This window comes from Bos javanicus, chromosome 15 (assembly GCF_032452875.1).
Source record: "Bos javanicus breed banteng chromosome 15, ARS-OSU_banteng_1.0, whole genome shotgun sequence".
Taxonomy (NCBI): domain Eukaryota; kingdom Metazoa; phylum Chordata; class Mammalia; order Artiodactyla; family Bovidae; genus Bos; species Bos javanicus.
In genome coordinates, this window is record NC_083882.1 from 42,128,345 (window position 1) to 42,156,219 (window position 27,875).

General features: G+C 46.9%; 1 protein-coding gene across 6 annotated transcripts in view; it reads left to right on the top strand.

Moving 5' to 3' along the window:
- Positions 1-27,875, top strand: part of IRAG1 (inositol 1,4,5-triphosphate receptor associated 1) — a 125,951-nt gene that overhangs the window by 65,761 nt on the left and 32,315 nt on the right. For 3 of the 6 annotated variants that reach the window (XM_061440798.1, XM_061440800.1, XM_061440801.1), the window contains exons 5-12: positions 2,025-2,198; positions 3,260-3,337; positions 4,049-4,101; positions 4,304-4,351; positions 5,768-6,385; positions 8,236-8,314; positions 16,920-17,043; positions 26,039-26,069. In XM_061440798.1, coding sequence (XP_061296782.1) covers positions 2,025-2,198; positions 3,260-3,337; positions 4,049-4,101; positions 4,304-4,351; positions 5,768-6,385; positions 8,236-8,314; positions 16,920-17,043; positions 26,039-26,069 — 1,205 coding nt within the window. The remainder of the gene's footprint in view (positions 1-2,024; positions 2,199-3,259; positions 3,338-4,048; positions 4,102-4,303; positions 4,352-5,767; positions 6,386-8,235; positions 8,315-16,919; positions 17,044-26,038; positions 26,070-27,875) is intronic. The other 3 variants (XM_061440799.1, XM_061440803.1, XM_061440802.1) reach the window with 1 other exon arrangement.

Sequence of the window (27,875 nt, forward strand, 5' to 3'; positions counted from 1 at the left end):
AGGTGTGTGCTTAGCTGCAAGGCTGGCTGCCCCAACCACCTTCTCCTTCCGCAGTGTATCTCGGAGCCTGCTCTGGACCATCACAAATACAGGTGTGGTCTCTGCTTGCATGTCACTCACTGTCGGTGAGGAGACTGACAAGTGAACAGATAGAATCAAGACACTGTGTGGCAAGGTCCTTCACAGAAGTGTTAGGGAAACTGAGTCAAGAAGGGGACCAGTTCTGGCTAGAGACGGGGAAGGCTGGATAGGTATTCCAGACGGGAGAGTATCTGAGTTGTGCCTTAGAGAGGTGGACAAGAGGAAAGGTCATCTGGATGGAAGAAGCAACATTGTTGGGGAACAGGAACCTTAACAGAGCAACTGAATGCTTTGCTGTGTGTATTACTCAGGACTCTCACATCATAGAAATACTTCTTATACTACATAAGAAATACGTATAAGAAATACAGCTTATACTACTTCATGCCAAAAAATAAAAATAAAAGCCAGGGTCTGTGTTTTCGGGGTGTGCTAACCCCAGGTGCTCACGCTGGGTCATGAGCAATCATCTCATCTCCTCTCCCAAGTCTCCTCTCTGTGTTGGTTTACTTCTGGGAAAATGTCTATGAGCAACTTATACCCCTTCAGTGAAAAGAGAGTTCCTCTTTCCCGTATACCCAACACCTTTCTCAGAATTGCCTCTCACTGCCTCACCTGGCCATTCCTGAGCCAGCCACCCAGGGGGACTGAGCTTGTTGGCTGGCTGGGGATGGTACACAGTTCCATTACTGGTACATGAGACGAGGTGGGCAACAGGGTTTAGCTCCTTCCTAATTTCCCAACATGACTGAGACTCCAGTGAGCTTCACCCAGTAGAGACTGGGGAGCTCTGACTGGAAGAAGGAGGAAAGGAGGCTGGAGAGGCACAGCGGGAGCCGTTCACCACAGAGGGGCTGGAGGAGAGGAGTATGTGGGATCAGGAAGAGCGGCTGGGCCCAGCTGGTTATCTGATGTTACCCTGGAGACCGTGAGGAATCCTGCTGAGCTGAGGCGGGAGAACTGCATGGTCAGAGGAGGCTCTCGGGATGGTCCCTCTGAGAGGCAGCAGAGGATGGGATGGTGCAGGTAACCCGGAGGTGGAAAGGACCTGGGAGGTGCTGATGTAATTGAGCAAGTAAGTTACAGCTGATGAGCAAAAATGGCGATGAGGCACAGGTTCCAGGGATATTTACTTGATGATGAGTTGGTGGGACCTGGGTGGACTGAGAAAGAAGAAAGAGTGTGGAGTGTCTCTCATGTTTCTGAGCAGCTGGGTGAGAGGTGGTACCACTCATCCAGGGAAAGTCTCCTGGAGAAGGGGCAGCTTTGGAGAAGAATAGGGTTAAGTTTTGGAGAAGGATAGAATAAGGATAGAGGGGCTCCCTAGGTGGCGCTAGTGGTAAAGAACCCGCCTACCAATGCAGGAGACATGAGACACGGGCTCAATCCCTGGGTCTGGAAGATCCCCTGGAGGAGGGCAAGGGAACCCACTCCAGCATTCTTGCCTGGAGAATCCCATGGACAGAGAAGCCTGGTGGGCTACAGCCCATCGAGTCACACAGAGTCGGACATGACTGAAGCGACTTAGCACAGCACAGGGCTGAACAGTGTGAATAGAGGGCAAAACGATGGAAGGTAGCCATAGAATTGTGTCCTTGGCTCGTTAAAGGAACAGAGACCCAAAGGAAGGACACTAGGGGAGCAGACAGCACGGGTGGGGCTCCTGATGGAAGAAGTTAGGACAGGGAATTTCATGGGGGGTTTCATGGCCATTTGTGGCAGAAGGCATGCCACGCCATGGGCTGGTGGGGCTAGGCCTGCTGAGGGAGCCTGTCTGTCCCCTCGGAGCCCTCTCCGGGGCCTGGCATTGGGCCGAGGTTTGGCTGGCCGAGTCCACTCTGGGCAGCATCCGTGGGCTGGGGGCTTGGGGTTGGGGGCAGGGCTGAGGCCCTGAGGGACCAAGGATTCCATGGGTCTCACCTGGAGCTCACTTGCCTCTGCAGACCCTGCAGGGCACGTCATTGACCTGGTCAATGACCAGCTGCCAGACATCAGCATCTCAGAGGAGGACAAGAAGAAAAACCTGGCGCTACTGGAGGAAGCCAAGTTGGTGAGCGAGCGGTTCCTGACCCGCCGTGGAAGGAAGTCCAGGAGCAGTCCCGGAGAGTCCTCACCAGGTAGGAGGCCAGGTGGCCGCTCTGAGCCCCTCTGAAGGGTGGGGGTGGGGAGGGCTGGGCATCAGTTGTAGCAGGAGCCCTGGTTCTGAGCGGTGCCCTCAAAGCACCTGCCACCAGGCCTCTAAGCCCCAGGAGGACTGAGCCTCATGAAGAGGATCCTGTGAGGGGAGGGCATCTTGCCCCATATCAGAAGCTCTGAAATACGCAACTCTAGCCCAGAAAACTCTCTTACCTTTCAGTTTTGGGGGACTATATGTTACCATTGTGTCCTCCTGCTTTGCCAAGAAATACTAGCCCATATGATACTGGTGAACTTGACCTGGGCTCCCCAGTCCCTGAACCCTGAAAGAAGAGAAACCCTTTTGTGATGCCAGTGTGCACAGACCCCTGGGCCACCCCGCAAGTCAGGTCTGTATGGCATCTCACCATCCCCAGGAGGCCTGCTCTATGGGCACCTCCTCTGCGAAGGTCAGGAGAGGCCGGCACTGGGCTCCCTCTCCTTGACCTCCAGCTGGAGACCCTGGGAAGGATCCTAGCTACTAAGGGGAAGGGAAGGTGGTCTTTGGTGTTTTAATGAAATTTCTGGATTAGAAGGTTTTCCTGGACCCTGAAATCCTCCTGTTAACCCTTTGGCTAAAGTCACTCTTTTTTCTTGAGCAAGAATTTGGGGCAGTTAGACAAGTCTGAATGTACTTAGGAGACAAGGGGTGCAATTAAAATCAGGGGCATCCTGACAAGCCTAAGAGGTACAGCCTTTGGACCTATACCTGCCAAGCGATGCCAGGCCCTCTGTTTCTAGAAGGTACTTTGGGTTGAGGCCAGGCAGACCAAGGAGTAAGATCCAAATTGCCGTCTGTCACCCCTAAGTGACCTCAGTGCCCCCTCTGTTGGGGCAGGGAGGGGTTAGGCTATGGCAGTGGCCTTGTATAGAGTTGAGAATCAGCCTGTGAACCCGACGAGGCAGACCCGGTCCCCAAGGGTGAGACGATCTGAAAGGATGTCTTTGTCAGACTGAAGTCCTGAGCCTTCACTAATGCTGGCCAATCTGTGTGTCTCCACAGCTGTTTCCCCAAACCTCAGCCCCGGAGCTTCTCCTGCATCCTCTCAGAGCAACTCCCTCACCGTCCCCACGCCGCCTGGTAAGGTCCAGTCCCTGGAAGTCACCTGCCCTGGCTCCTCCTGCTGGGTGGCGGCTCAGTCCCTACCCTGGGCCCCAGGGCTCCCATCCTGCAGGCTTCCCAATCAGGACCCTCTCTTGGCCCCTTCCCCCGGGGCCTGGCTGGGCGGCCTCAGAGGAGGAGGATATGCTTGCTTTCAGGGCTTCGAGCTAGCATGTGGAAGTGGGCCTGGCCCAGGGTGAGGATGCGTGCAAGGTGGTGGGAGCGAGCTGTGACTGGGGCCCCTTGTCTAGAGAGGCCTTGGAGAGAGGTGACCTCAGAGCTTACTGCAAAGGCCTCTACTTGGGCCGCAATTTGTATCTTGACTGCTTCCCTTCATGAGGCTGTGTTCAGAGCCATAACTGAAGCTCAGCCAGGGAAGGAGTGAGGTGCCCAGGAGAGCAGGTTGCCCTGGTCAGAGCTGCTGGGCAAGCTCAGGCTCAGGCCAGGCCACCCAGGTTCAGAGCCCAGTGCTGACTCTCTTGGCTGTGTGGCCTTGCTCTCCCTCTGCCCCAGCCTGCTTATGTGGTTTCTGTAATGATTAGACGAGGGCTCCCTGTAGAGCAGCACTGTGAGGGGTATTCAACAAACACTGGCTCCAGGCCTGAGGGACCTAAGGGAGGACCTTGTGGGGAGGACAGCTGAGAGTCTGGGGGCGCTGGGCGTCACTCAGCAGCATCTGGACTATTTTAGGTTTGGATGTGTGCAGTGGCCCACCGTCCCCTCTGCCCGGAGCACCGCCACAGGTAATGGGGCTGCTGTGGGGTTTCTATGCCAGCTAGTCTCTTCTCTTACCCCTTAACTCCTGAGAGGCGCCCCGTGAGCCCCTGGAGGTGGGGCTGCTGGGTGGGGGAGGCATTGACACCACTGTAGGGTCTCCTTGAGGGTGTTTCAAGAGGAGATAGGGTCTCTTCACGTGGCTGGCTAACTCGTGTTTACTTTCTCCAGCAGAAGGGGGATGAGGCCGAAGTCCCTTCACCTCACCTTGGCGAGTCTGTGAGTTTGAGCTCTGCCCAACTGGGATGATTTGAGTGTAGGAGACACGGTGTCCCAGAAGGCTAGGCCCTGGGCAGCCTGCCAGTGGGTGTGCGTGAGTGGAAGGTCCAGGCTGAGGAGGCTAGAAGTTTCCTCTGCCCCGAGTTGACTAGAATTCTGAGGAGGAGGGGTGAGGAGGTGGGATTGAGTGGGGATGACCTCCATGGTGGTCCTGCTCATAGCCCTAGAGCCCCAGTCAGGCTGCTGCCGGAGACCTGCGGGACCTCTGGACCCAGCAAAAGCTGGGCAAGTCTGCTGTTCCAGTCAGCTTGCATGAAAATTGCAGGGAAGCTCCAGCCCCTAGTTGAGGCTCTTCTTGGGGGTCACCCGGAAAACTTTATCTTGGCTGATGAGCAAAGGAAGAGTCCCACATCTGCTCAGAGTCACCTGCTCAAGGTGGTGTCAAGGGCAGCATAGAATATAATCTCATCTATTAATAGAACTGGGTCTGGGACAGAGTCTTCTATTAGAGTGTCAGTGCACACACAGGACAGCCACACAAATACCCACACAGACCCACATGCGCCTCACAAAGCAGCTTTCCCTGGGAAATGAAAGAATGTAGAATCTTAGAACTTCTGAACAGTAAAATATCAGCTTGCAAGAATCACCTCATTCAGTGATCTGTAGCCTCTTTTGGATCATAGAACTCTGAGAAATTGTTGAAAGCTGTGGATTCTCTTCCCAGAAAAATACATACAGCCCATGAACAGCACATATACATTTGCATATAATTTCAGGGAGTTTAGGACTTCCCTGGTGGCTCAGATGGTAAAGAGTCTGTCTACAATGCAGGAGACCTGGGTTCGATCCCTAGGTTGGGAAGATCCCCTAGAGAAGGAAATGGCACCCCACTCCAGTACTATTTCCTGGAAAATCCCATGGACGGAGGAGCCTGCTAGGCTACGGGGTCCATGGGGTCGCAAAGAGTTGGACACGACTGAGCGACTCCACTTTCTTTCTTTCTTTCTTTCTTTACAAACCTGACGGGAAATCTGAGGCCCTAAGAGTTAAGGGCCTTGACAGGCAGTCAGGGCTAGAATCTGGGGCAGTTGAGTCAAAGCCAGAACTTGTGACTGCCCCCATGCTGCCCTCCGTTCCACTGTCCTCTGCAGCTCCTAACCCTCGGGAAGTTCTTGGCAGGTTTTGAATGGCAGGTCCCCTTGTCCTGTCGGTTTTACAAACCTCCAGCTTGTTTGTAGGTTCCCTTTACTGGCTCAGATGTGACTTTGCAGTCCTCCCTTTCTACCTAGCCCACCCGCTACGTGTAGTCCCCTTAGCAGAGTCTGTGGGGTAGAGACCCCACAGCAGAAGTGAACTCACCCTTCTTCTCTCCAACCTGCCTCCGGGGTCCCAAATTTACCTTGTCTCTTTCAGAACGTCCTCAAAGGGCTAGCTGACCGGAAGCAGAATGACCAGAGAAAACTGTCTCAGGGCAGGCTGACTCCCCGCTCTCCCACAGTTGAGAAGTCCAAAGAAATTACAATAGAACAAAAGGAAAACTTCGATCCCCTCCAGCGCCCGGAGGCCATACCCAAGGGCCCAGCTTCTGGCCCAGGCAGTGGTGGGAAGATGGCCCTTAACAGCCCCCAGCCTGGCCCCGTGGAGAGCGAGCTGGGAAAGCCGCTGGCAAAGACAGCCAAGGAGGGCAACCCTCTGCCCAGAGGTCCAACCCAGGGCTCTGGGGGGGTGGCTCCCCAGGCCTCCCAGGGGAAGAGTACAGTTGGAGAGCCCGCAGGGTCCAAGGTTGGCTCCAAAGCTGAGCTGTGGCCCCCGACGTCCCGGCCGCCCTTGCTGCGGGGAGTGTCCTGGGACAGCGGCCCCGAAGAACCTGGCCCCCGGCTGCAGAAAGTGCTTGCCAAGCTGCCGCTGGCTGAGGAAGAGAAGCGTTTTACAGGCAAAGCTGGCAGCAAGCTGGCCAAGGCGCCCGGACTCAAAGACTTTCAGATACAAGTGCAGCCTGTGCGGATGCAGAAACTGACCAAGCTTCGTGAGGTGGGTTTCTGGGGCCTCCTGGGGTGGGCTGTGCGTGCAGGTCCCCACCCTGGGCTGAGGACCGCTGGGCTGAGCTGGGGTGGCTCTGGCCCAGACGTGGGCCTTGTAGAGCCCTAAATGTCCCCACCCTGATAAGCCAGGCCCGCTGGGCTGTGCACTCTGCATAAATATCATCTTTGAGGGCTTTTGCCCGCTCACTCGGGCGAGGTCAGTTGGGAAGTAGCTGCCACACAAAGCCACATTTTGAGGGGAAAGTGGGTGTAGGCAGGGGTACATGGGCCCTCAGTGCTGGGCTGTGTTTCCCCGCTCCAGCCAGAGCCGATGCCTTATGAGCGAGAAGCCTTTGATGGAGCGCCCTGTCACCTTGGACAGACAAGGATGGGATGGCTTTTCTTTCTGTCATGCCCCTAAGTTTTCCTCCCTGTTGCTTGTTAACAAAGGGCCTCAAATCCATCATTCCCAGCCAGGAAGGGCTACTCCCTCTTTGTGAATTTCTTCCAATATCTGTGATGTCCCCAGCTTTCACTGGCCATCAAACCAGACACAACTGTCTGTCATGAGGCTGCCACCCTAAGCAGGGAATGACTGGGGGAGAGGGGGTGGCATCCAGAGATGGGGGGAGAGAGCCCTGGATGTGAGGAAGAAAAGAGGTTACTAAAAGAAATCCTTACCTGAGCCCTCCTTCCCCAGAGGGCCAATCCAGACCACAGGCCAAGGCAGCCATGACTCCATAGCGTGGAGTGACACCAAGGAAGCCAGTCAGGCATTTGCCTTCTTGGGCTTCTGGGCATCAGAGGCCAGGCCCAGGCAACAGGCCACCCCCAGACCCCTGCATGTTTCTCTCTGCAGCAAAGTAGAAAGAATCTGGAAGCCCCATTTCACTAACCACTGCCCTGCCTCTGACCTCATCCCCAGCCCCCACCGCTACCCCAAGCCAGGGTCCTGAGAGCTGCTCGGTTGTGGGCGGCTGGCTAAAGAAACAGGTAAAGGGCCCTGGCCTGTGGCTCCCATTTGGGCCAGAGCTCCCTCTGCTGGCCTCTTCCTCTCCTTCACCCAGGAGGCAAACCGCCCAAGTGGCCTCTGCTACAGGGACACTGAAAACCCTCTTAGAAAGCACAAGTCCCAGGGCCAAGGAGCCCTGTCCGGCAATTCCTCTTGGGGGCACTGGTCTTGGACTTGGTACAAGTGTGAGGCTTCCTGTGCCACATACCTGGAGTCAGCAGCCCCATCTCTTCCCAGCTCCCCTGGTAAGGCCCCCAGCAGCAGGGGCTGCTGGCTTGCTGCCTTGGGGCGGCAATCTGCAGTCCTCACTGGTCTGGAGAGTTAAACATCTCAAGAGGTGCCATCACAGGCCACTGAGGAGCTGGGGGCAGGAGAGGCCACAAGTCCCAGAAGTGGGCACTCACTGCCCAAGAACAACAAGGCAGGAGGCTCCAGCCAGCTCAGAGCACAGCCGTGAGATCACAGAGATTGTTTCCATCTTTGGCAGCTCCGTATACACCCAGGGGACCTTCCTTTCCCCAGAGCCCCAGGCCTGCTTCTGTTTGTCCTCCAGCCTTCAGCCACCGTGTGGCTGGCAGCTCTCTCGCCCTGAGGCTCACAGGCCGATTTTAAAAGGCAACCACACCAAGGACAATTCCTGACTCAGGGAATGGGGTGCTGAAGCTGGGGTTTCTAGCACATTTACGGGCCGGGAGAGAAGCAGTCTCCCTACTGCCCCTCATGTGTTGTGACTATCCATGTTCCTAGGGTCTGCTCCGTGAGACTGAGCAGTCACAGAGCCATACAGCAAAGGGAGGAGTCCAGCCTGAGGTCACCATCTGAAATGTTGTCTTTCTTTCCCTAAAAAGGAGCACATCCTGCTGAGAAATCAGAACTTAGTGGGGCTCAAGCTTCCAGAACTTAGTGAAGCGGCTGAGCAGGAAAAAGGTAGGTGGGATTGAAGAGACACTCTCTTCAGGCTAGGGCTGGATTCATTTTCTCCAGATCAAAGAAGCTGAACGTGTAAACACTGCACTTCCTGTCAGGGCCTTTGTCTGTCCGGTGGCTAGTGTGGGCCGGACGCAGAGCAGGCCCTTGCTAAATATTTGCAGATGGATGAATGAATGAATCAGATGGTGTTTTCCTGCTCACTCAGAGAACCTCTAAACTTGCCTCCTTCCAACCAGCTCCTGTTCCAGATCCTGCCAGTCCTCCCTGAGTCTCATTAGCACCTAGTGGGTTGGAAGGGTGACCCAGGCCTGAACTTTTGATGCTTCCTTTTCCTTTTCCTCTTACACCCAGGATGTCACCAACTATAGCAGTTCCTCTTTTTGAGACATTAGAGTCATCACCTGCTTTCTAATCTGCAGTCACCACAGAGTTCAGACCCCAGCCCCTCCTTCCTGGGGACTGCGAGGCCCCACCCACCCTCTTGCCAGACTTATCTTCAGAAAGGAAGACTTGGGGGGAGGTCTTGCCTCCCCTCCAACCCAAGCTCCCTCTCCTGACTTACCTCTCCGGATGGCTGATGCTCATTCAGTCATTCTCAGCACAGAAGCCCTCTGCTTAAGGATTGTTGTGTGTTCATGTCCATGGTGCCACCAACTGTGTTGGAAGCCCCCAGTCTGACATAGGGGTTTCCCAGGTGGTGCTAATGGTAAAGAACCTGCCTGCCAGTACAGGAGACTTAAGAGACATGGATTCAATCCCTGGGTCAGGAAGACCCCTGGGGAAGGGCATGGCAACGCACTCCAGTATCCTTGTCTGGGAAATCTCTTGGACAGAGGAGCCTGGCAGGCTACAGTCCACAGGGTTGCAAAGAGTCGGACACGACTGAAGCTACTTAGCACACAGTCTGTCGTATAATAACTAACACCTACCTATTCAGCATTTTTGAGCATTACTTGCGTGTAAGATGAGTGCAATTGTGCAGTAGTTTGAGCATTCTTTGGCATTGCCTTTCTTTGGGATCGGAATGAAAACTGACCTTTTCCAGTCCTGTGGCCACTGCTGAGTTTTCCAAATTTGCTGGCATATTGAGTGCAGCACTTACACAGCATCTTTCAGGATTTGGAATTCCAGCTCAACTGGAATTCCATCACCTCCACTAGCTTTGTTCGTAGTGATGCTTTCTAAGGCCCACTTGACTTCACATTCCAGGATGTCTGGCTCTGGGTCAATGATCACACCATCGTGATTATCTGGGTCATGAAGATCTTTTTTGTACAGTTCTTCTGTGTATTCTTGCCACCTCTTCTTAATATCTTCTGCTTCTGTTAGGTCCATACCATTTCTGTCCTTTATAGAGCCCATCTGTGCATGAAATGTTCCCTTGGTATCTCTAATTATCTTGAAGATATCTCTAGTCTTTCCCATTCTGTTGTTTTCCTCTATTTCTTTGCATTGATCGCTGAAGAAGGCTTTCTTATCTCTTCTTGCTATTCTTTGGAACTCTGCATTCAGATGTTTATATCTTTCCTTTTCTCCTTTGCTTTTTGCTTCTCTCCTTTTCACAGCTATTTGTAAGGCCTCCCCAGACAGCCATTTTGCTTTTTTGCATTTCTTTTCCATGGGGATGGTCTTGATCCCTGTCTCCTGTACAATGTCACAAACCTCATTCCATAGTTCATCAGGCACTCTATCAGATAGAGTGCCCTTAAATCTATTTCTCACTTCCACTGTATAATCATAAGGGATTTGATTTAGGTCATACCTGAATGGTCTAGTGGTTTTCCCTACTTACTTGGATTTAAGTCTGAATTTGGCAATAAGGAGTTCATGGTCTGAGCCACAGTCAGCTCCTGGTCTTGTTTTTGCTCACCGTATAGAGCTTCTCCATCTTTGGCTGCAAAGAATATAATCAATCTGATTTCGGTGTTGACCATCTGGTGCTGTCCATGTATAGAGTCTTCTCTTGTATTGTTGGAAGAGGGTGTTTGTTATGACCAGTGCATTTTCTTGGCAAAACTCTATTAGTCTTAAGAGTCTCAAGAGACAAAATTCTCCAAGCCAGGCTTCAGTAATATGTGAACCGTGAACTTCCTGATGTTCAAGCTGGTTTTAGAAAAGGTAGAGGAACCAGAGATAAAATTGCCAACATCCGCTGGATCATGAAAAAGCAAGAGAGTTCCAGAAAAACATCTATTTCTGCTTTATTGACTATGCCAAAGCCTTTGACTGTGTGGATCACAATAAACTGTGGAAAATTCTGAAAGAGATGGGAATACCAGACCACCTGATCTGCCTCTTGAGAAATTTGTATGTAGGTCAGGAAGCAACAGTTAGAACTGGACATGGAACAACAGACTGGCTCCAAATAGGAAAAGGAATACGTCAAGGCTGTATATTGTCACCCTGCTTATTTAACTTATATGCAGAGTACATCATGAGAAATGCTGGACTGGAAAAAACACAAGCTGGAATCAAGATTGCTGAGAGAAATATCAATAACCTCAGATATGCAGATGATACCACCTTTATGGCAGAAAGTGAAGAGGAACTAAAAAGCCTCTTGATGAAAGTGAAAGTGGAGAGTGAAAAAGTTGGCTTAAAGCTCAACATTCAGAAAATGAAGATCATGGCATCCGGTCCCATCACTTTATGGGAAATAGATGGGGAAACAGTGGAAACAGTGTCAGACTTTATTTTTCTGGGCTCCAAAATCACTGCAGATGGTGACTGCAGCCATGAAATTAAAAGACGCTTACTCCTTGGAAGGAAAGTTATGACCAACCTAGATAGAATATTCAAAAGCAAAGACATCACTTTGCCAACAAAGGTCCATCTAGTCAAGGCTATGGTTTTTCCTGTGGTCATGTATGGATGTGAGAGTTGGACTGTGAAGAAGGCTGAGTGCCGAAGAATTGATGCTTTTGAACTGTGGTGTTGGAGAAGACTCTTGAGAGTCCCTTGGACTACAAGGTGATCCAACCAGTCCATTCTAAAGGAGATCAGCCCTGGGATTTCTTTGGAAGGAATGATGCTAAAGCTGAACTCCAGTACTTTGGCCACCTCCTGTAAAGAGTTGACTCATTGGAAAAGACTCTGATGCTGGGAGGGATTGGGGGCAAGAGGAGAAGGGGACGACAGAGGATGAGATGGCTGGATGGCATCACTGACTCGATGGACGTGAGTCTGAGTGAACTCCGGGAGTTGGTGATGGACAGGGAGGCCTGGCGTGCTGGGATTCATGGGGTCGCAAAGAGTCGGACACGACTGAGCGACTGATCTGATCTGATTCAGCATTGACAAGAAGATTCACAGAAGTAAAATATCCATTAATTTTTTAAAAATTAATCATGTTTATATGATATCTTTGGAAAAAATATGATATAATCTCTACTTTTAATTTCTAACTTCTTTATTAAAGCAGGTCTAAAACCCTAGGAAAAGATTTGTCTTGAAATTTTACCCACAACCCCATAAATTCTTAAAAAGCAACAACTTTTTATTCTCTCCAGTGTATATGTGTTAGTCATTCAGTCATGTCCAATTATTTGCGACTCCATGGACTATAGCCCACCAGACTACTCTGTCCATGGGATTCTCCAGGCAAGAATACTGGAGTGGGTAGCCATTCCCTCCTCCAGGGGATCTTCCTGACCCAGGGATCAAACTCAGGTCTCCTACATTGCAGGTGGTTCTTTACCATCTGAGCCACCAGGGAAGCCCAATTATTTCTCCTTAATTGGGGTAGCAAATCTGTTTTCAAGCAGTTTATATATAGTTATATTTGTATTTATCTTACTAATACTTCTGAACTTTGTTTTATTTAATAAGATATATGTATCTGAAGATTTAAGATTCTGTTACCCCAAAGATTGGGCTTCCCAGGTGACTCAGTGGTAAAGAAACTCCCTGCCCAGGAGGGGATGCAGATTTGATGCCTGGGTCGAGAAGATATCCTGGAGGAGGGAATGGCAACCTACTCCAGTATTCTTGCCTGGAGAATCCTGTGGACAGAGGAGCCTGGCATACTACAGTCTGTAGGGTCACAAAGACACCAGACACATTGAAAGACGCCAGACACTGTTAAGTGGTATTTGGCCATGAAGTCCAGTCTCCTGAATTCTTGTCTAGTTGCTCTTTCTATTCTCACTGAATCTTTGTCTAAAATATAATGAATACTCTTCAAAAAAAAAAAAAAAAAACAGCGAGAGGGGAGAAGTAACTGACTGTATACTTAGAATATATTATAAGGCAGTAGTAATTAAAGTGGTACAGTACTTATCAGAATAAAACAGAATCAAGGGCCCAGAACCAGTCTTTGATACACATTTAAAAAGGATGCAGTGTATGATTATCTAAGCCACAAAGTAACAAGAAATATGAACACTTTTAAAATATCATTGAGGTACTGTTGCTGTTGTCTGTTTGGTCACTAACTCATGTCCAACTCTTTGTGGCCCCATGGACTGTAGCCCCCCAGGCTCCTTTGTCCATGAAATTTCCCAGGCAAGAATACTGGAGTGGGCTGTCATTCCCTTCTCCAGGGGATCTTCCTGACCCAGAGATTGAACATGCCTTCCTGCATTGGCAGGTGGATTCTTTACCACTGAGCCACCAGGGAAGAAAGTCCCTTGAAAGAGAGCTTGGACGGTTATACATTCTGGATCTCTCTTTTCCCCAGATCTTTATAAATGCTCCACTGTATTCAGTCTTGCCAAGAAGTCTTAAGACCAGCTTATTTACAGCACCTCTCAATCCTCACCTTTCCCTGTAGGTGGCTTACTCTTTCTATGAGGGTAGTTGGAGAAGATATATAGATACAGATCTATATAAGATATATCTACATACATAGAAAGAATAAGATTATATATACATGTGTTTTTTTCTGTAGTGGTGTGCTTTTTCAGTCTGCAAATTTGGCTTTTCTCTCCATGGAGGAAATTTTTTCTTCTCTCGTCTTTGACCCTGTTCTTTGTTGCTTTTGTTTTTCCCCTTCTTCAGAGCCACCATTATCTGGAAATTTCTCATCAGTGTCTTCACTGGAGGTCCATTATTCTGCCTCTCAATACTTTAATCTTTCTTTCCTTTTTTATTCCTTATGCTCATCTCAGTTTCCTCCACTAACTCAACTTGAGGCTTTGTTTTTATTTCTTCATATTTCCAACATATTGGTTAGATCTACGTTTTTAGAATTTTTTGCTTTATTATTTTTGGTCTTCAGTTTATTTTCTTAGATTGTAATCTTCTTCCATTTTATGCCATCCTCTAATTTCACCTCTGATTCTTTTTTTCGTTTTGAGGGGGAGTTCTAATTTCTCCTAGAGTCAAAGCACTTGTGCCATGCCCTTTACACAAAAATGCATTTTTGACATGTTCTTGCATCTCTGTTTCTATCCTGACATCTGTGGCCTGTGTGTTTCCTTTCTTCTTTCCTTTACACCTTCCTCCCTGCTTTCCTTCCTCTTTTCACTATTTTTGTGTAGTTGCCATGACATTTGTTTTCATTTAATTTATTTTTGACGAGAACATTTCTACTTGAAGTTTCTCTTGACCTAGATATATTGTGTAGATCAATTTTCATTGACTTCTTCCTACCTTTTCTGAGATCTCTGTCCTCCTGGCTGTGCTGAGTTGAGGACTGGGTGTTTTGTGTCTGCTTGGTCACTGCTTGGAGAATGGGGAAAAGAGGAAGTTCAGATGGAGCTGTGGGTAGTGGTGGTTGCGGGTTGGTTTCTGCTCTTTTTCTATAATTTTGTTTGTACCGTAGCACTTGAATTTATGACACCGAAGTTGGGGTATATCTTATTCCCTTGGGTGGCCAGTAGTAAGGCATGGATTATTTCACCAATTCAGAGTAGAATTATAGGGACAATCTGCCCAGATGTTTCTTTTCCACACTTGACCCATCCATTGCCAGCAGCCACTCTCACTCTTCTGCCAGAGAAAGGAAGGAAAAGACAGGCAAAATTCAAAGAGTTTGGCCACTCTGCTATTTCTCAGAAGTGCAGGATGGGTGGGTCGATTTTCAGCTGGGGTTTTCCATGTGTCTTCTGCCACTCACTCCATCAGCGGGACTTGTTTGATTTATTTTCTCATGTATCTTCCTTTCTGGTAAATCCCTTTATATTGTTTGAGATTATCAGCTGGTAGAATACCATGCTGTCATTCTGCTTTTCCTTTCTTTTCCTTGCCTCCTCATTATGAAAAACAAATAGCCGCACAGGCAATTTTTCATCTAGTTGGAGTGTTGTTTGGTGGTGTGGAGATCTTTCTACTCCAGAGAAACTTTCTGAACACCTCTTCATCTGCCCACTCACCCCTTGGTCCTGTTCTCTTCTGGCTCTGTAGTCACAAAAGTAACTACAAAAGTTTATCACAACCTTACCACTACCTCTGATATCTTCCTCTCAGGACTGATTCTTTGAGGGAGGAAGAAAGGGTTAACAAGGTTGGGAGCTCTACATTTATTTCTAGGAAATTTTTTCTCTGACCATTATTTTTAAAGATTATTATCATTTCCTGTATTGAGAGTTGTGATATATTTTTAGTTGACTTTAAAATTTTGTGTTGGCATTGTCGTCAGTTTGGTTGCAATCAGGAGGGTGGCTGGTTCTGAGAGCCACTTGTTCTAGGACCACCATTTTAAAAAATAATATTTGCTTATTGATTTGGCTGTGTCAGTTCTTAGTTGCAGCATGCAGGATCTTTGATCTTCACTGTGGCATGTGAGATCTTTAGTTGACGCGTGTGGGGTCTCTTTCCCTGATCAGGGATCGAACCTGGGACCCCTGCATTGGAAACCCAGAGTCTTAGCCACTGGACCACCAGGGAAATCCCATGGGATCACTCTTAAGACAGCCATTTTAATGGGTGGGGTTCTACCTAGGGGACTTTTCCAGGCAAAAAACCCCCTCATATGACTTCACTATGGTGATTAGATCTTGTATAATTCTATCAATCCTACAGATTTCCTCAAGAGCCCAGTTCTTCATTATCTCTCTGCTGGGTGAAGTGGGGATACATAAAGGCAGAGTGAGGCCAAAGGCACCACAAGGTTTGCCCTCTGTCACATGGAAATGTCAGAGAGCAGTGCCAGGGCAGAACTCAAGAGGTGACAGGTAGCTAAGAGAAGTAGCTACCTGATATGAGTAGAATCTCAGATCCCAAGAAGGATTGCTGGCTGCCGTGGCTCTGATAGATGGTTCTCCAGACTTTGCTGGATGCCTTGAGGGCCAGGAACATCATCAACACTGTTCAGTTGTTGGAAGGATCTAAGTATGTAAACATTCTTCACCTAGAGCCAAAGTATACCTAATCATCTCACCACGTGATCTCACTTGAGGAGGCTTCTAATTCATGACTCCCAATCTTAGCTCCATTTAGCTGGCTACCACAACCTTGCCCACAGTCCTGACCGCAGGCCTTGACTATAGTTCTAGAAATCTGCTGGGCCCAAATCCATGAAAGATGGTAAGGGATGGATAACTATAAAGTCCTGCAATGGAAAGTAAGCATTGTATGAGACATAGATATTTGATTTAGCTCAAGTAAAAGAGATTTGAGACTTTTAATTTGAAGTGTGCTATGAGCCCATAGGGCACAGCAAGTCTATGCCAAATGAATAACTGAGGTCAATGCAAAGGACATTGCCAACATGCTCCAGAGATAAGAGTTTGATGGAGGACATTGGAGCCTCTGGGGTAGCAACAACCAGAATGTAGGGGCATGGGATGTATCTAGAGGCCACGCTGAACAGTTGGGAAAATGGAGAAAGGAAGCTTTGGAGCTGTCTGTGAACATGAGAAAAATTTGTGGCAAAGAGAACACTTGGCTTGTTATTTCTGCCTTCAGAGCACAGACCAAGGAAGGTTAGGAGATATTTGGGGGAAAAAAAAAGTTTTTTATTGGTCCTGAGGCAACTCAGGACAACTAACTCAGAGGCAACTATTTCAGAGGTCTACAAAAGATCAAAGATTTAATGACCTTAGCTTTACTCTGGAAAAACCCTGTTTCTACTCCTATCTGTGGGAATATGGAAGCAAATTCTTATTTCTAAGTGGGACACAGATAATAGAATTCACTTGAGGAAGATTAGTTGGGCAGCCAGCCTCCTGAGAAGTCTGCCAAAGAGAGGGGACTTTTCTAAACATTATAGCCAACAAGCCAACCAGCTTCCAATTGCCAAAAACCAATCTCAGACCCCAGACAAAGGAGACTGCTTGGTACTGTGGGGAGCGGTGGGAAGAACAGAGAACTTGGAGCAGATAGAACTGTTTATAGTCCATGCCATTTACCAGTTCTGTGACTGTAAGCAAGTTACTGGGTTGGTCAAAGGGTTTGTTTGGATATACCCAAATGAACTTTTTGGCCAACACAATATTAATCTTGCTGAGTCTTGGTTTACCCTCCTGTAAAATGGGATGATTAAAGTCTAGCTCATTGGATTATTGCGAGGATAAAATAACAATCATGAAGCCCCTGGCATATAACCAAGCTCTAATAAATGTTAAAGTTCTTCCTTACCCCCTGAAGCAAATTGCCAAGAATATTACTGTGATTTCAAACAGACATTTTATAAGTTAAATACTTTTTTCTGTTTTTCCAGGACACCCTTCTGAACTCTCCTCAGCTATTGAGGAAGAAGAGTCAAAGGGCGGGCTGGATGTCATGCCCAATATTTCTGATGTGCTGCTTCGCAAACTGCGGGTCCACAAGTCCCTCCCTGGAAGGTAAAATCAGGGCGTGGGCTGCACAAGAGCCCACACTGGGGGGCCCCTGTGTTCGATTCTGGATGGAACACAAGAGCACCAGACTTGAGCTTTGACCCCAGAAAGGCCAAAGTCCAATAGTCCAGGCAGGGCTAATGCACCCAAAACAAAGAGAATAATAAAGGGCCACGTGAGGTGGTTCCAACTCAGCACGTAAGGTTCATAAGTGATGCAAACAACGCCATCGAGAAAGTGAAGAGACAAACCACAGAACAGGAGGAAATATTTGCAAAGCATGTATATGATAAGGGGTTTCTTTCTATAATATATAAAGAACTTATAATTCAATAACACAACATTTGTTAAATTTTAAAAATAATTTAAAATTTTTTATTGAAATATAGTTGTACAATATTATATAAGTTACATATATACAGTATAATGACTCACAATTTTAAAAGGTTGTACTTCATTTATAGTCATCATAAAATACTGACTATATTCCCTGTTTTTGTACAATATATCTTTACAGCCTTTTTTTTTTTTTTTAACTATAGTTTGTACCTCTTAATCCCATATTCCTATATTGCCCTTCTTCCTTCCTCTTTCCCTCTCCCCTACTGGTAACCCATATCTGTAAGTCTGTTTCTTTTTTGTTGTATTTACTAGCTTGATGTACTTTTTCAGATTCCACAAAAGTGAGATCATAAAATGTTTGTCTTTCTCTGTCTGACTTATTTTACCTAGCATGATGCCCTCCGAGTCCATCCATATTGCTGCAAATGGCAAAATTTCAATTTCATTTTTTATGGCTGAGTAGTATTGACAACTAATATCTTTAAGTGGACAGAAGATTTAAATAGACATTTCTTCAAAGAATGTGTATGAGGGGTCAATGAACACATGAAAGTATGCTCAGCATCATTAGTCATTCAGTTCAGTCGCTTAGTCATATTTAACTCTCTGTGATCGCATGGACTGCAGCACACCAGGCTTCCCTGTCCATCACTAACTCCTGGAGCTTGCCCAAACTCATGTCCATCAAGTTGACGATGCCATCCAACCATCGCATCCTCTGTCATCCCCTCCTCATCCTGCCTTCAATCTTTCCCAGCTTCAGGGTCTTTTCAAATGAGTCAGCTCTTCGCATCAAGTGACCAAAATATTGGAGCTTTAGCATCAGTCCTTCCAATGAATATTCAGGACTGATTTCCTTTAGGATGGACTGGTTGGATTTCTTTGCAGTCCAAGGGACTCTCAAGAGTCTTCTCCAACACCACAGTTCAAAAGCATCAATTCTTTGACGCTCAGCTTTCTTCACAGTCCAACTCGCACATCCATACATGACTGCTGGAAAAAATATAGCCTTGACTAGATGGACTTTTGTTGGTAAAGTAATGTCTCTGCTTTTTAATATGCTGTCTAGGTTTGTCATAGTTTTTCTTCCAGGGAGCAAGCATCTTTTAATTTCATGGCTGCAGTCACCATCTGCACTGATTTTGGAGACCAAGAAAATAGTCTGTCAGTCTTTCCATTGTTTCCCCATCTATTTGCCATGAAGTTATGGGACCAGATGCCATGATCTTAGTTTTCTGAATGTTGAGTTTTAAGCCAGCTTTTTCACTCTCCTCTTTCACTTTCATCAAGAGCCTTTTTAGTTCCTCTTCGCTTTCTGCCATAAGGGTGGTGTCATCTGCATTATCTGAGGTTGTTGCTTTCTCTCCCAGCAGTCTTGATTTCAGCTTGTGCTTTATCCAGTCTGGCATTTTGCATGATTTACTCTGCATATAAGTTAAATAAGTAGGTAGACAATACACAGCCTTGACGTACTCCTTTCCCAATTTGGAACCAGTCCGTCGTTCCATGTTCTGGTTCTAACTGTTGCTTCTTGACCTGCACACAGATTTCTCAAGAGGCAGGTAAGGTGGTCTGGTATTCCCATCTCTTGAAGAATTTTACACAGTTTGCTGTGATCCACACAGTCAAAGGTTTTAGTATAGTTAATGAAGCAGAGGTAGATGATTTTCTGAAATTCTCTTGCTTTTTCTATGATCCAACGGATGTTGGCAATTTGATCTCTGGTTCCTCTGCCTTTACTAAATCCAACTTGAACACCTGGAATTTCTCAATTCAAGTACTGTTGAAGCCTAGCTTGGAGAATTTTGAGCATTACTTTGCTAACGTGTGAAATGAGTACAATTGTGTGGTAGTTTGAACATTGCTTGGCATTGCCTTTCTTTGGGATTGAAATGAAAACTAATCTTTTCCAGTCTTGTGGCCACTGCTGAGTTTTCCAAATTTGCTGGCATGTTGAGTGCAGCACTTTCACACCATCATCTCTGAGGATTTGAAATAGCTCAGCTGGAATTCCATCACCTCCACTAGCTTTCTTTGTAGTGATGCTCCCTAAGGCCTACTTGACTTCACATTCCAGGATGTCTGGTTCTAGGTGAGTGATCACACCATCGTGGTTATCTGGGTCATTAAGATCTTTTTTGTATAGGTCTTCTGCGTATTCTTGCCACCTGTTCTCAATATCTTCTGCTTCTGTTAGGTCCATACTGTTCTTTCCTTTATTGTGCCCATCTTTACATAAAATGTTCCCCTTGTATCTCTAATTTTCTTAAAGAGATCTCTAGTCTTTCCCATTCTATTGTTTTCCTCTATTTCTTTGCATTGATCACTGAGGAAGGCTTTCTCATCTCTCCTTGCTGTTCTTTGGAACTCTGCATTCAGATGGATATATCTTTCCTTTTCTCCTTTGCCTTTTGTTTCTCTTCTTTTCTCAGCTATTTGTAAGGCCTCCTCAGACAATGATTTTGCATTTTTTGTACTTCTTGTTGGGGATGGTTTTGATCACCACCTCCTGTACAGTGTTCTGAACCTTGGTCCATAGTTCTTCAGGCACTCTATGTATCAGATCTAATCCCTTGAATCTATTTGTCACTTCCACTGTATAATTGTAGGGATTTGATTTAGGTCATACCTGAATGGTCTACTGGTTTTCTGTACTTCAGTTTCAAGCCTGAATTTTGCAATAAGGAGTTCATGATCTGAGCCACAGTCAGCTCCTGGTCTTGTTTTTGCTGACTGTGGAGAGCTTCTTCATCTTTGGTTACAGAGAATATAATCGATATGATTTCAGTATTGACCATCTGGTGATGTCCATGTGTAGAGTCGTCTCTTGTGTTGTTGGAAGAGGGTGTTTGCTGTGATCAGGCAAAACTCTGTCAGCCTTTGCCTTACTTCATTTTGTACTCCAAGGCCAAACTTTCCTGTTATTCCAGGTACCTCTTGACTTCCTACTTTTGCATTCCAGTCCCCTATGATAAAAAGGACATCTTTTTCTGGTGTTAGTTCTAGAAGGTCTTGTAGGTCTTCTGCGGGGAGCGAGCTCCGCCTCTGGCAAAGGTCATGAGGAAGGAGGCTTGGCATACGCAAAGGCGGGATCAAGCCTCAGGAGTCTCCCTGGAAATTCTCGAGCAATCTACCCCCAAAACCAGAGTCTGCCTACTTTCTGCTTTGTGCTTTCACCTACACCTCTGACTTTACGGGGGGCTGTCCCCCACTACCTCTCTGAAAAAAGTTAGCTTACAGCTCCAGTTAATAATTCCTGGGTGTGACAGTGTTTAACCTACAAACTCCTTTGGAAATCCTCTAGCCTGCCTGAATAGGTTTTTCCGGCCACATGTGATTGTTCAGAGCCTCCCAACTGTGAGAGGCAGGAGATGTTCTAAACTGTCTAAACACAGATTCTTTCGAGTAGTTAAAAGATTGATTAGAAATTGTATTGGTGAAGGGATTTTCACTTGTTGGGCCAATGTTTGCTGCTAAGTTTCCATATCCCTTACCTGCTGTGTCCCTGGCAGTGTATTGATTAATATAATTGGTGTAAGTAGTAGCTTTAATGTTTGTAACCTGGGACCCTTGAGTTAATTCTTTTTCTTGTTATAGCCCACCACACCTTTGCTCTGTAGGAATGCAACTTTATCTAATGCTTTTGGAGGGTGGCTCCTGACCAATCACCTTTAGAGAAAAATAAGTTTTCTGAAGAAAAGGTCTTAAAATGTTAACAGGCCTCCGGGCCAGAAGATGATGCAAATCACCTAAGCTTTTGCATATGATAAGTTTGCAGGAAGAAAGCCTGGTTTGCTGCAAGACTCTACCCCTTCCCCCATTATCCTCTGTGCATAACTTAAGGTATAAAAACTACTTTGGAAAATAAAGTGCGGGCCTTGTTCACCGAAACTTGGTCTCACCATGTTGTTCTTTCTCTTACCTTCTGGCTGAATTATTCAGCCTCTCTTCTCCACTGAATTTCCTCACTGAGCTATCCTTATTTCAGCCTCTTTTCTTCACTGAATTTTCCTACTGAGCTATCCTCATTCTATTACTCTTTATATCCTTAATTAACATTTAATTAAGCAATTGTTTCCTGATCTTCGCCTACGCCGTCTCTCCTTCGAATACCCTGGATCAGCCGGGGCTGGTCCCCGGCAGTCTTCATAGAACCTTTCAACTTCAGCTTCTTCAGCATTAGTGGTTGGGGCATAGACTTAGATCATGGTGATATTGAAAGGTTTGCCCTGGAAACAGATCATTCTGTCATTTTTGAGATTGTACCCAAGTACTGCATTTCGGACTCTTTTGTTGACTATGAGGGCTGCTCCATTTCTTCCAAGGGATTCTTGCCCACGGTAGTAGATATAATGATCTTCTGAATTAAATTCGCCCATTTCAGTCCATTTTAGTCGACTGATTCCTAAAATATTGATGTTCACTCTTGCCATCTTCTGTTTGACCACTTCCAATTTGCCTTGATTCATGGACCTAACATTCCAGGTTCCTATGCAATATTGTTCCTTACAGCATCTGACTTTGCTTCCATCACCAATCACAACCACAACTGGGTGTTGTTTTTGCTTTGGCTCAGCCTCTTCATTCTTTCTGGAGTTATTTCTCCACTCTTCTCCAGTAGCATATTGGGCACCTACCAACCTGAGGAGTTCATCTTTCAGTGTCATACCTTATTTGACGTTTCACAATGCTAATAGGGTTCTCAAGGTAAGAATACTGACGTTGTTTGCCATTCCCTCCCCCCAGTGGACCACGTCTTGTCAGAACTCTCCGCCATGACCCGTCCGTCTTGGGTGGCCCTACATAGTTTCATGGCTCATAGTTTCATTAAGTTAGACAAGGCTGTGATCCAAGTGATCAGTTTGGTTAGTTTTCTATAACTGCAGTTTCCATTCTGTCTGTCTCTGATGGATAAGGATAAGAGGTTTGTGGAAACTTCCTGATGGTAGGGACTGGCTGTGGGGGAATCCTGGTCTTGCTCTGATGGGCAGGGCCATACTAAGTAAATCTTTAACCCAATTTTCTGTTGATGGATGGGGCTGTGTTCTCTCCCTATAGTTTGGCCTGAGGCCAAACCAGGATTGGGGGTCCTCCTTCAAAAGGACTTATGCCAGGACTGTTGTATTCAGTGCCCCTGACCCCACAGAAGGCCACTATCTACCCATGCCTCCAATGGAGACTCCTGGACACTCATAGGCAAGTCTGGCTCAGTCTCTTGTGGGGTCATTGCTCCAGTTTGTGGGTTTGTCTGCTCGGTGGCTCTATGGTGGGGCTCACAAGCCAGGCTTCCCAGGTCTGCTGCTGCCAGAGTCCCTGTCCCCGCAGCAGGCCTCCGCTGACCTGTGCCTCCACAGGAGACACTCAAACACTCAAAGGCAAGTCTGGCTCAGTCTCTTGTGGGGTCCCTGGGTCCTGGCATGCACAAGGTTTTGTTTGAGCCCTCCGAGCATCTCTGGAAGGTATGGGCTTTGATTCTAAATGTGGTTTTTCCCCTCCTACCCTTGTCGAGGGTCTTTGGATGTGGGGTCTTTTTTGGGTAGGCTCCAATATTCTCCTGTCAATGGCTGTTCAGCAGTTAGCTGAAATTTTGGAGTTCTCAGAGGAGAGGATGAGCGCACGTCCTTCTACTCTGCCATCTTTAAGGTGCCTGCCTTTCCTCATCTTTTAGTCATTAGGGAAATGCAAATTCAGATGGTTTATCATGAATAATAACTTCATTGAATGATTTATCATTTATCATAAATGAGATATAATTTTAAATCTCTAGAATAGTTATAATAGAAAACATGTGCTGTGCTATGTTTAGTCGCTCAGTTGTGTCCAACTTTTGCGACCCCATGGACTGCAGACCTCCAGGCTCCTCTGTCCATGGAGATTTTCCAGGAAAGAATACTGGAGTGGGTTGCCATGCCCTCCTCCGGGGGATTTTCCCAACCCAGGAATCGAACCCAGGTCTCCCACATTGCAGGCCAATTCCTTACGGACTGTGCCACCAGGGAAGCCCAATAAAAAGTTGGGCAATAGCAAATGTTGGTGAGGATGTGGAAGAATTGAAATTCTCAGTAAAATGGTACAGCCAATTTGAATAACAATTCCTTGAAAAGTTAAACGTACAGTTATCATCAGTTCATTCACTCAGTCGTGTCCGACTCTTTGCGACCCCATGAATTGCAGCACACCAGGCCTCCCTGTCCATCACCAACTCCCGGAGTTCACCCAAACTCATGTCCATTGAGTCAGTGATGCCATCCAGCTATCTCATCCTCTGTTGTCCCCTTCTCCTCCTGCCCCCAATCCCTCCCAGCCTCAGAGTCTTTTTCAATGAGTCAACTCTTCGCATGAGGTGGCCAAAGTAGCCCAGCAATTCCACTCCTATATATATAGCAGAGATGAAAATATGTGCCCACACAAAAACTGGAATGTGAATGTTCAATAACAAGTATTTTTCATAATAGCTAAAAATGGAAACAAACCAAATGCCTATCAACTAATAAACAGAGAAGTAAAATCTGATATATCCATAGAATAGAATACTATTCAGCCATAAAAATGAAGTATTTGTATATGCTACCAGGTGGATAAACCTTGAAAACATTATGGTAAGTGAAAGAAGTCAGTCAGTATTGTATGACTCCATTTATATGAGATATCCAGGATAGGGACATCCATAGAGACAAAGGAGATTAGCGGTTGTCTAGGGCTCAGGATGGGGGTTGGGAGAGTGACTGCTAATTGGTTCAGAGTTCCTTTGGGGGATGATTAAAAAGTTCTAAGGTTGACTGTAATGATGTTTGTACAATTCTATGAATTACAAATGTAAGAGAATGAAAAAAAGGGAAGAACAGTAGATGCAAAGGCCCTGGGGCCACATAAGATAAGTGTGTTTGAAGACGAAACAGCCTTCAAGGCTGAGAAAGAGAGTCTGGTAGGGGACAGTTCACAGAGGCCCTTGATTTTATTCTAAGGCCTCTTAAGGCAGTTTGAATTCTGAGGCACACAATGATATCCAAACTGGTCTCCTCATACGTCGCCACCTTTTTGGAGGGTAATGGCTTTGCCCCCTTGCCTGCCGGTGACAGTTCATGAGGTAGAGCGCTCTGCTTTGGGAGCTGGCCTTGTCATGCAGTTTCTTTACCTAAACCACACCTCCCTGAGCCCTCAAGGCCTTGTACATTAAAAAAAAAAAAAAAAGTTTTCTATAGCAAAAAGAAAAGCAGCCAATGAGTAATCAAGGTTGAAAAATAAGTTTGGTTAATAATTGATGAAAACATGTAATTTTCACATAATGTCCAAACAAAGTCAAGAGTCAAAGGTAAGCTCAATGAGTTTTGTTGCACCATATAAGCAAGACATGCATGCTCTATAGGAGAGTTGAGATTGTTGGCTGGCCCCCAGAGGAAAGGGCCTGACGGATGGGGTTGTGGCAAGAATTGCAAGCATCCAACATCTTTGCAGTTGTTTATCTCATGCTCTGTACTCTGCTGACTGGATGGCCATGGGGTCTTGTTGTCTCATCCTGACAGGAAGGTTCTCATAGTCCCTTGTCAGGGGTGAGAACCAGTCCCTTGCAGAGACTGCTGACCCCTACCTTTGCTCTCAGGGTCTCTCCGCACCCGTCAAAGGGAGGAAGCTGTGTTTCCTGAGAGCCTTATCGATGACACACTGTGTTGCCAAGTCCTGTGACGCCGGTGGGACTCCTCGTCCTCCCCAGCACAGGAAAGGGCCCGTGTGTTGTTTACGTTGTCCAGGTTTCTGAGCTGGGCTAGCTGTAGTCACCAGCCAGAGCGGTGTCCGCGCGAGCGTGCAGAGTGGAGGGTGCTTGCTGGGGGAACCACGCCCTCTGCACCAGCTGGGACTCTCTCTCCTGATCTGATTCCAGCCATCAGAGGAGGCCCTTGGTAGGCAGAAGAGCTCTGGCCACCCTTTCCTGCCATTCATTCTCTGGCTCACATGCGCCCTCATCACAGTCCTCAGGGGCAAGAGAAGGGCCAGGCTTTACAGACCTGAGCAGCCCCGGAAAGATGACAATGGCTGTTCAGATGTATACAACTCATAAATTGTATAGCTTGTGTATTCTCTCATTAAGACTTCACAACACGCCTGTTAGTCATAGTAATAGTCAACATCTCCTGAGTGCCCACCACGTGTAGACATCACATGTATATACACAGATGTACACATACACGTATATACATACATATATGTGCTTGTATACGTATATACACATAAACAACTGTGTAGATGTCACATATGTATGAATATAAGCCCACATATATATGCATGTATTGTACATATATATTTACATACATACATGTATTCCTTATAAGACTCCTGCAAGATAGATATTATTCCCATTTTATAGATGAGCAAACTTAGATTAAAGAGCTCACCCAAAGTCACCGTTAGTGGAGGCACTTGTAGAGCACTGAGCCCAGAATCTAATATTTTCCAGCACACTTCCTCTGTAGGAGTCAGCGTCCGGGCAGTCTCTCGCAGGTTATAGAACTCACGCAAAGTGCACCCTGCATCTTCTCCATCTCGCCAGCCCTGCTTACTCCAATTCCTGGAAACACCTGGTCTGCTGGTTGGTCAAAGCCACCTTTGGGTTTATTTCGTGGGTTGGACAAAGTTCATTTCTGTGTCTTTTTCTTTTTCACAGTGCCCCTCCACTCACTGAAAAGGAAGTCGAGGTAAGTAATTCTAGTGCTTTATGAAATTGAGTACTTGGGCATGAGTGGCTTTATTCAAAACATTCCCTTCTCCAGCCTCTGCTCCTGACATTTTCACACAAACATGAGAACGAGTGACCATGGAGGAAATATGGGCACTGTGATCAGACCAACTGAACCAGCCATCCCGCCCCCCCCCCACCCTAGTTAATGAAGATTTTAACAACTTTGGTCAGAGATAAGAAGGTAATTGGCAGTCCCACATTTCTTCAAAGATTGTTTTCTTTAAAAGCATGACTTAAGTACACAAAGTCAGCTGGGAGGCTGCAGAGTGAATCAAATTTATTTTTTAAATTATTAAAATAGGATCAGATTTCATGTTTCAAACTTTGGAAGATGAAGGTGCTTTCCTTCTAAGTGTTTCAGATATAAGGAAGCCAGTTCAGCCATGGTGAGAGACTGTGGGGGCAGCTCTCTCACCTCGACTGATCCCCCCCAGGGCCTCCTCATCTTTGTAGAGACACTGTCCCACTGGGGGCGGCGAGAGAGCTGAGAGGCATTTCATTCTGGTGAAGGGGTAGATGGACAAAGAGAATGCATCGGAGGGGAGACAGTGAGGACCTCCAACACCAGCAGCAGTTTGTTTCCATGACAATTTTATGTCGACGCTGACAGAAGGAAGGGAGCAGGAACATAGATGATTCCAGAATTTCTTTTCACTTTGGGTTAGGAGGATGGAAGGTTTTACAATCTTATAGCATGGTTTACCCCTGATAACAAGAAAGTGAACATACCCTTCCTGAGACTCAGTGGACCACATAAGCAGAGAGAGAGACAATGTGAAATACTGGCACAGATAGTAACAATTGCCTGGCACACAGACAGGGCACTTACAGCCCATGACACACACATGTCCATGCTTTCAACTGACCCGCTCATCAGCTCTGAGAAACAGGTAGAGTAGGAAGCAGAACAAAGGAGGAAACTAAGGGATTAAATGACTCATCTGAGATCCCAGACCCAGTGCTTTGCAGAACCAACATTTGGATCCTCGTCTTCTGACTGAATTTAGGGCACTTTATATTGCACTGCCTTTAAAGGGGATAACCCAGGTATAGAGAACAAAACTTTGACCATTACTAATAAACTTGATTGAGGTTTGGGCAGGGCAGAAAATCCCCACCCACTCACATTGGTGGAGATGGCCATGGGTGGTTTGGTTAACAGCGAGCTCCTGTCCTCCGTGTGTTCTGACACAATCCGTGGTCAGCACAGTGAAAGGAGCACAGGCTTTGCAATCAGAGAGTCTGAGGCTGAATCCTGTCTCTGCTACTCCCCTGTGGCTCATTGAGCCAGTTAATGACCTCTCTTGGTGTCCGTCTCTTTACCCATAAAGTGGACACAGCAGTTCCTGACACAGAATGTGGTTGAGGGATGAAATGAGCTAAAGTGCATGAAAGTCCTGGCAGTGCTGGCGCAGAGCAGACGTTTGCTACAGAGAAGATTTCGATGTTGCTCTCATCATCTTATTGAGTAGCTCAGGATTTTCGGTTCTCCATCTGGAGATGTCTACCCACCGTGGACCATGTTACATGAACCTCAGACGCTCAGGCAGAATCAGCTCGCCCGAGGGTGGAAATCTGCTACCACTTGATGCGGGCAAGGCACATGAAGGCCATTGTTTACTTCCTGTGTGGAGTCCATCTGTCTGTCTCTCCTCTCCAGAAGTTTCCTACTAGCCCAGGAATTCCATGTGTGATGAACCCCACCTCTCAAAGTTCATTCATGCAGGCTGCATTTTTGGCATGGAATACTCTTTCCAGAAAA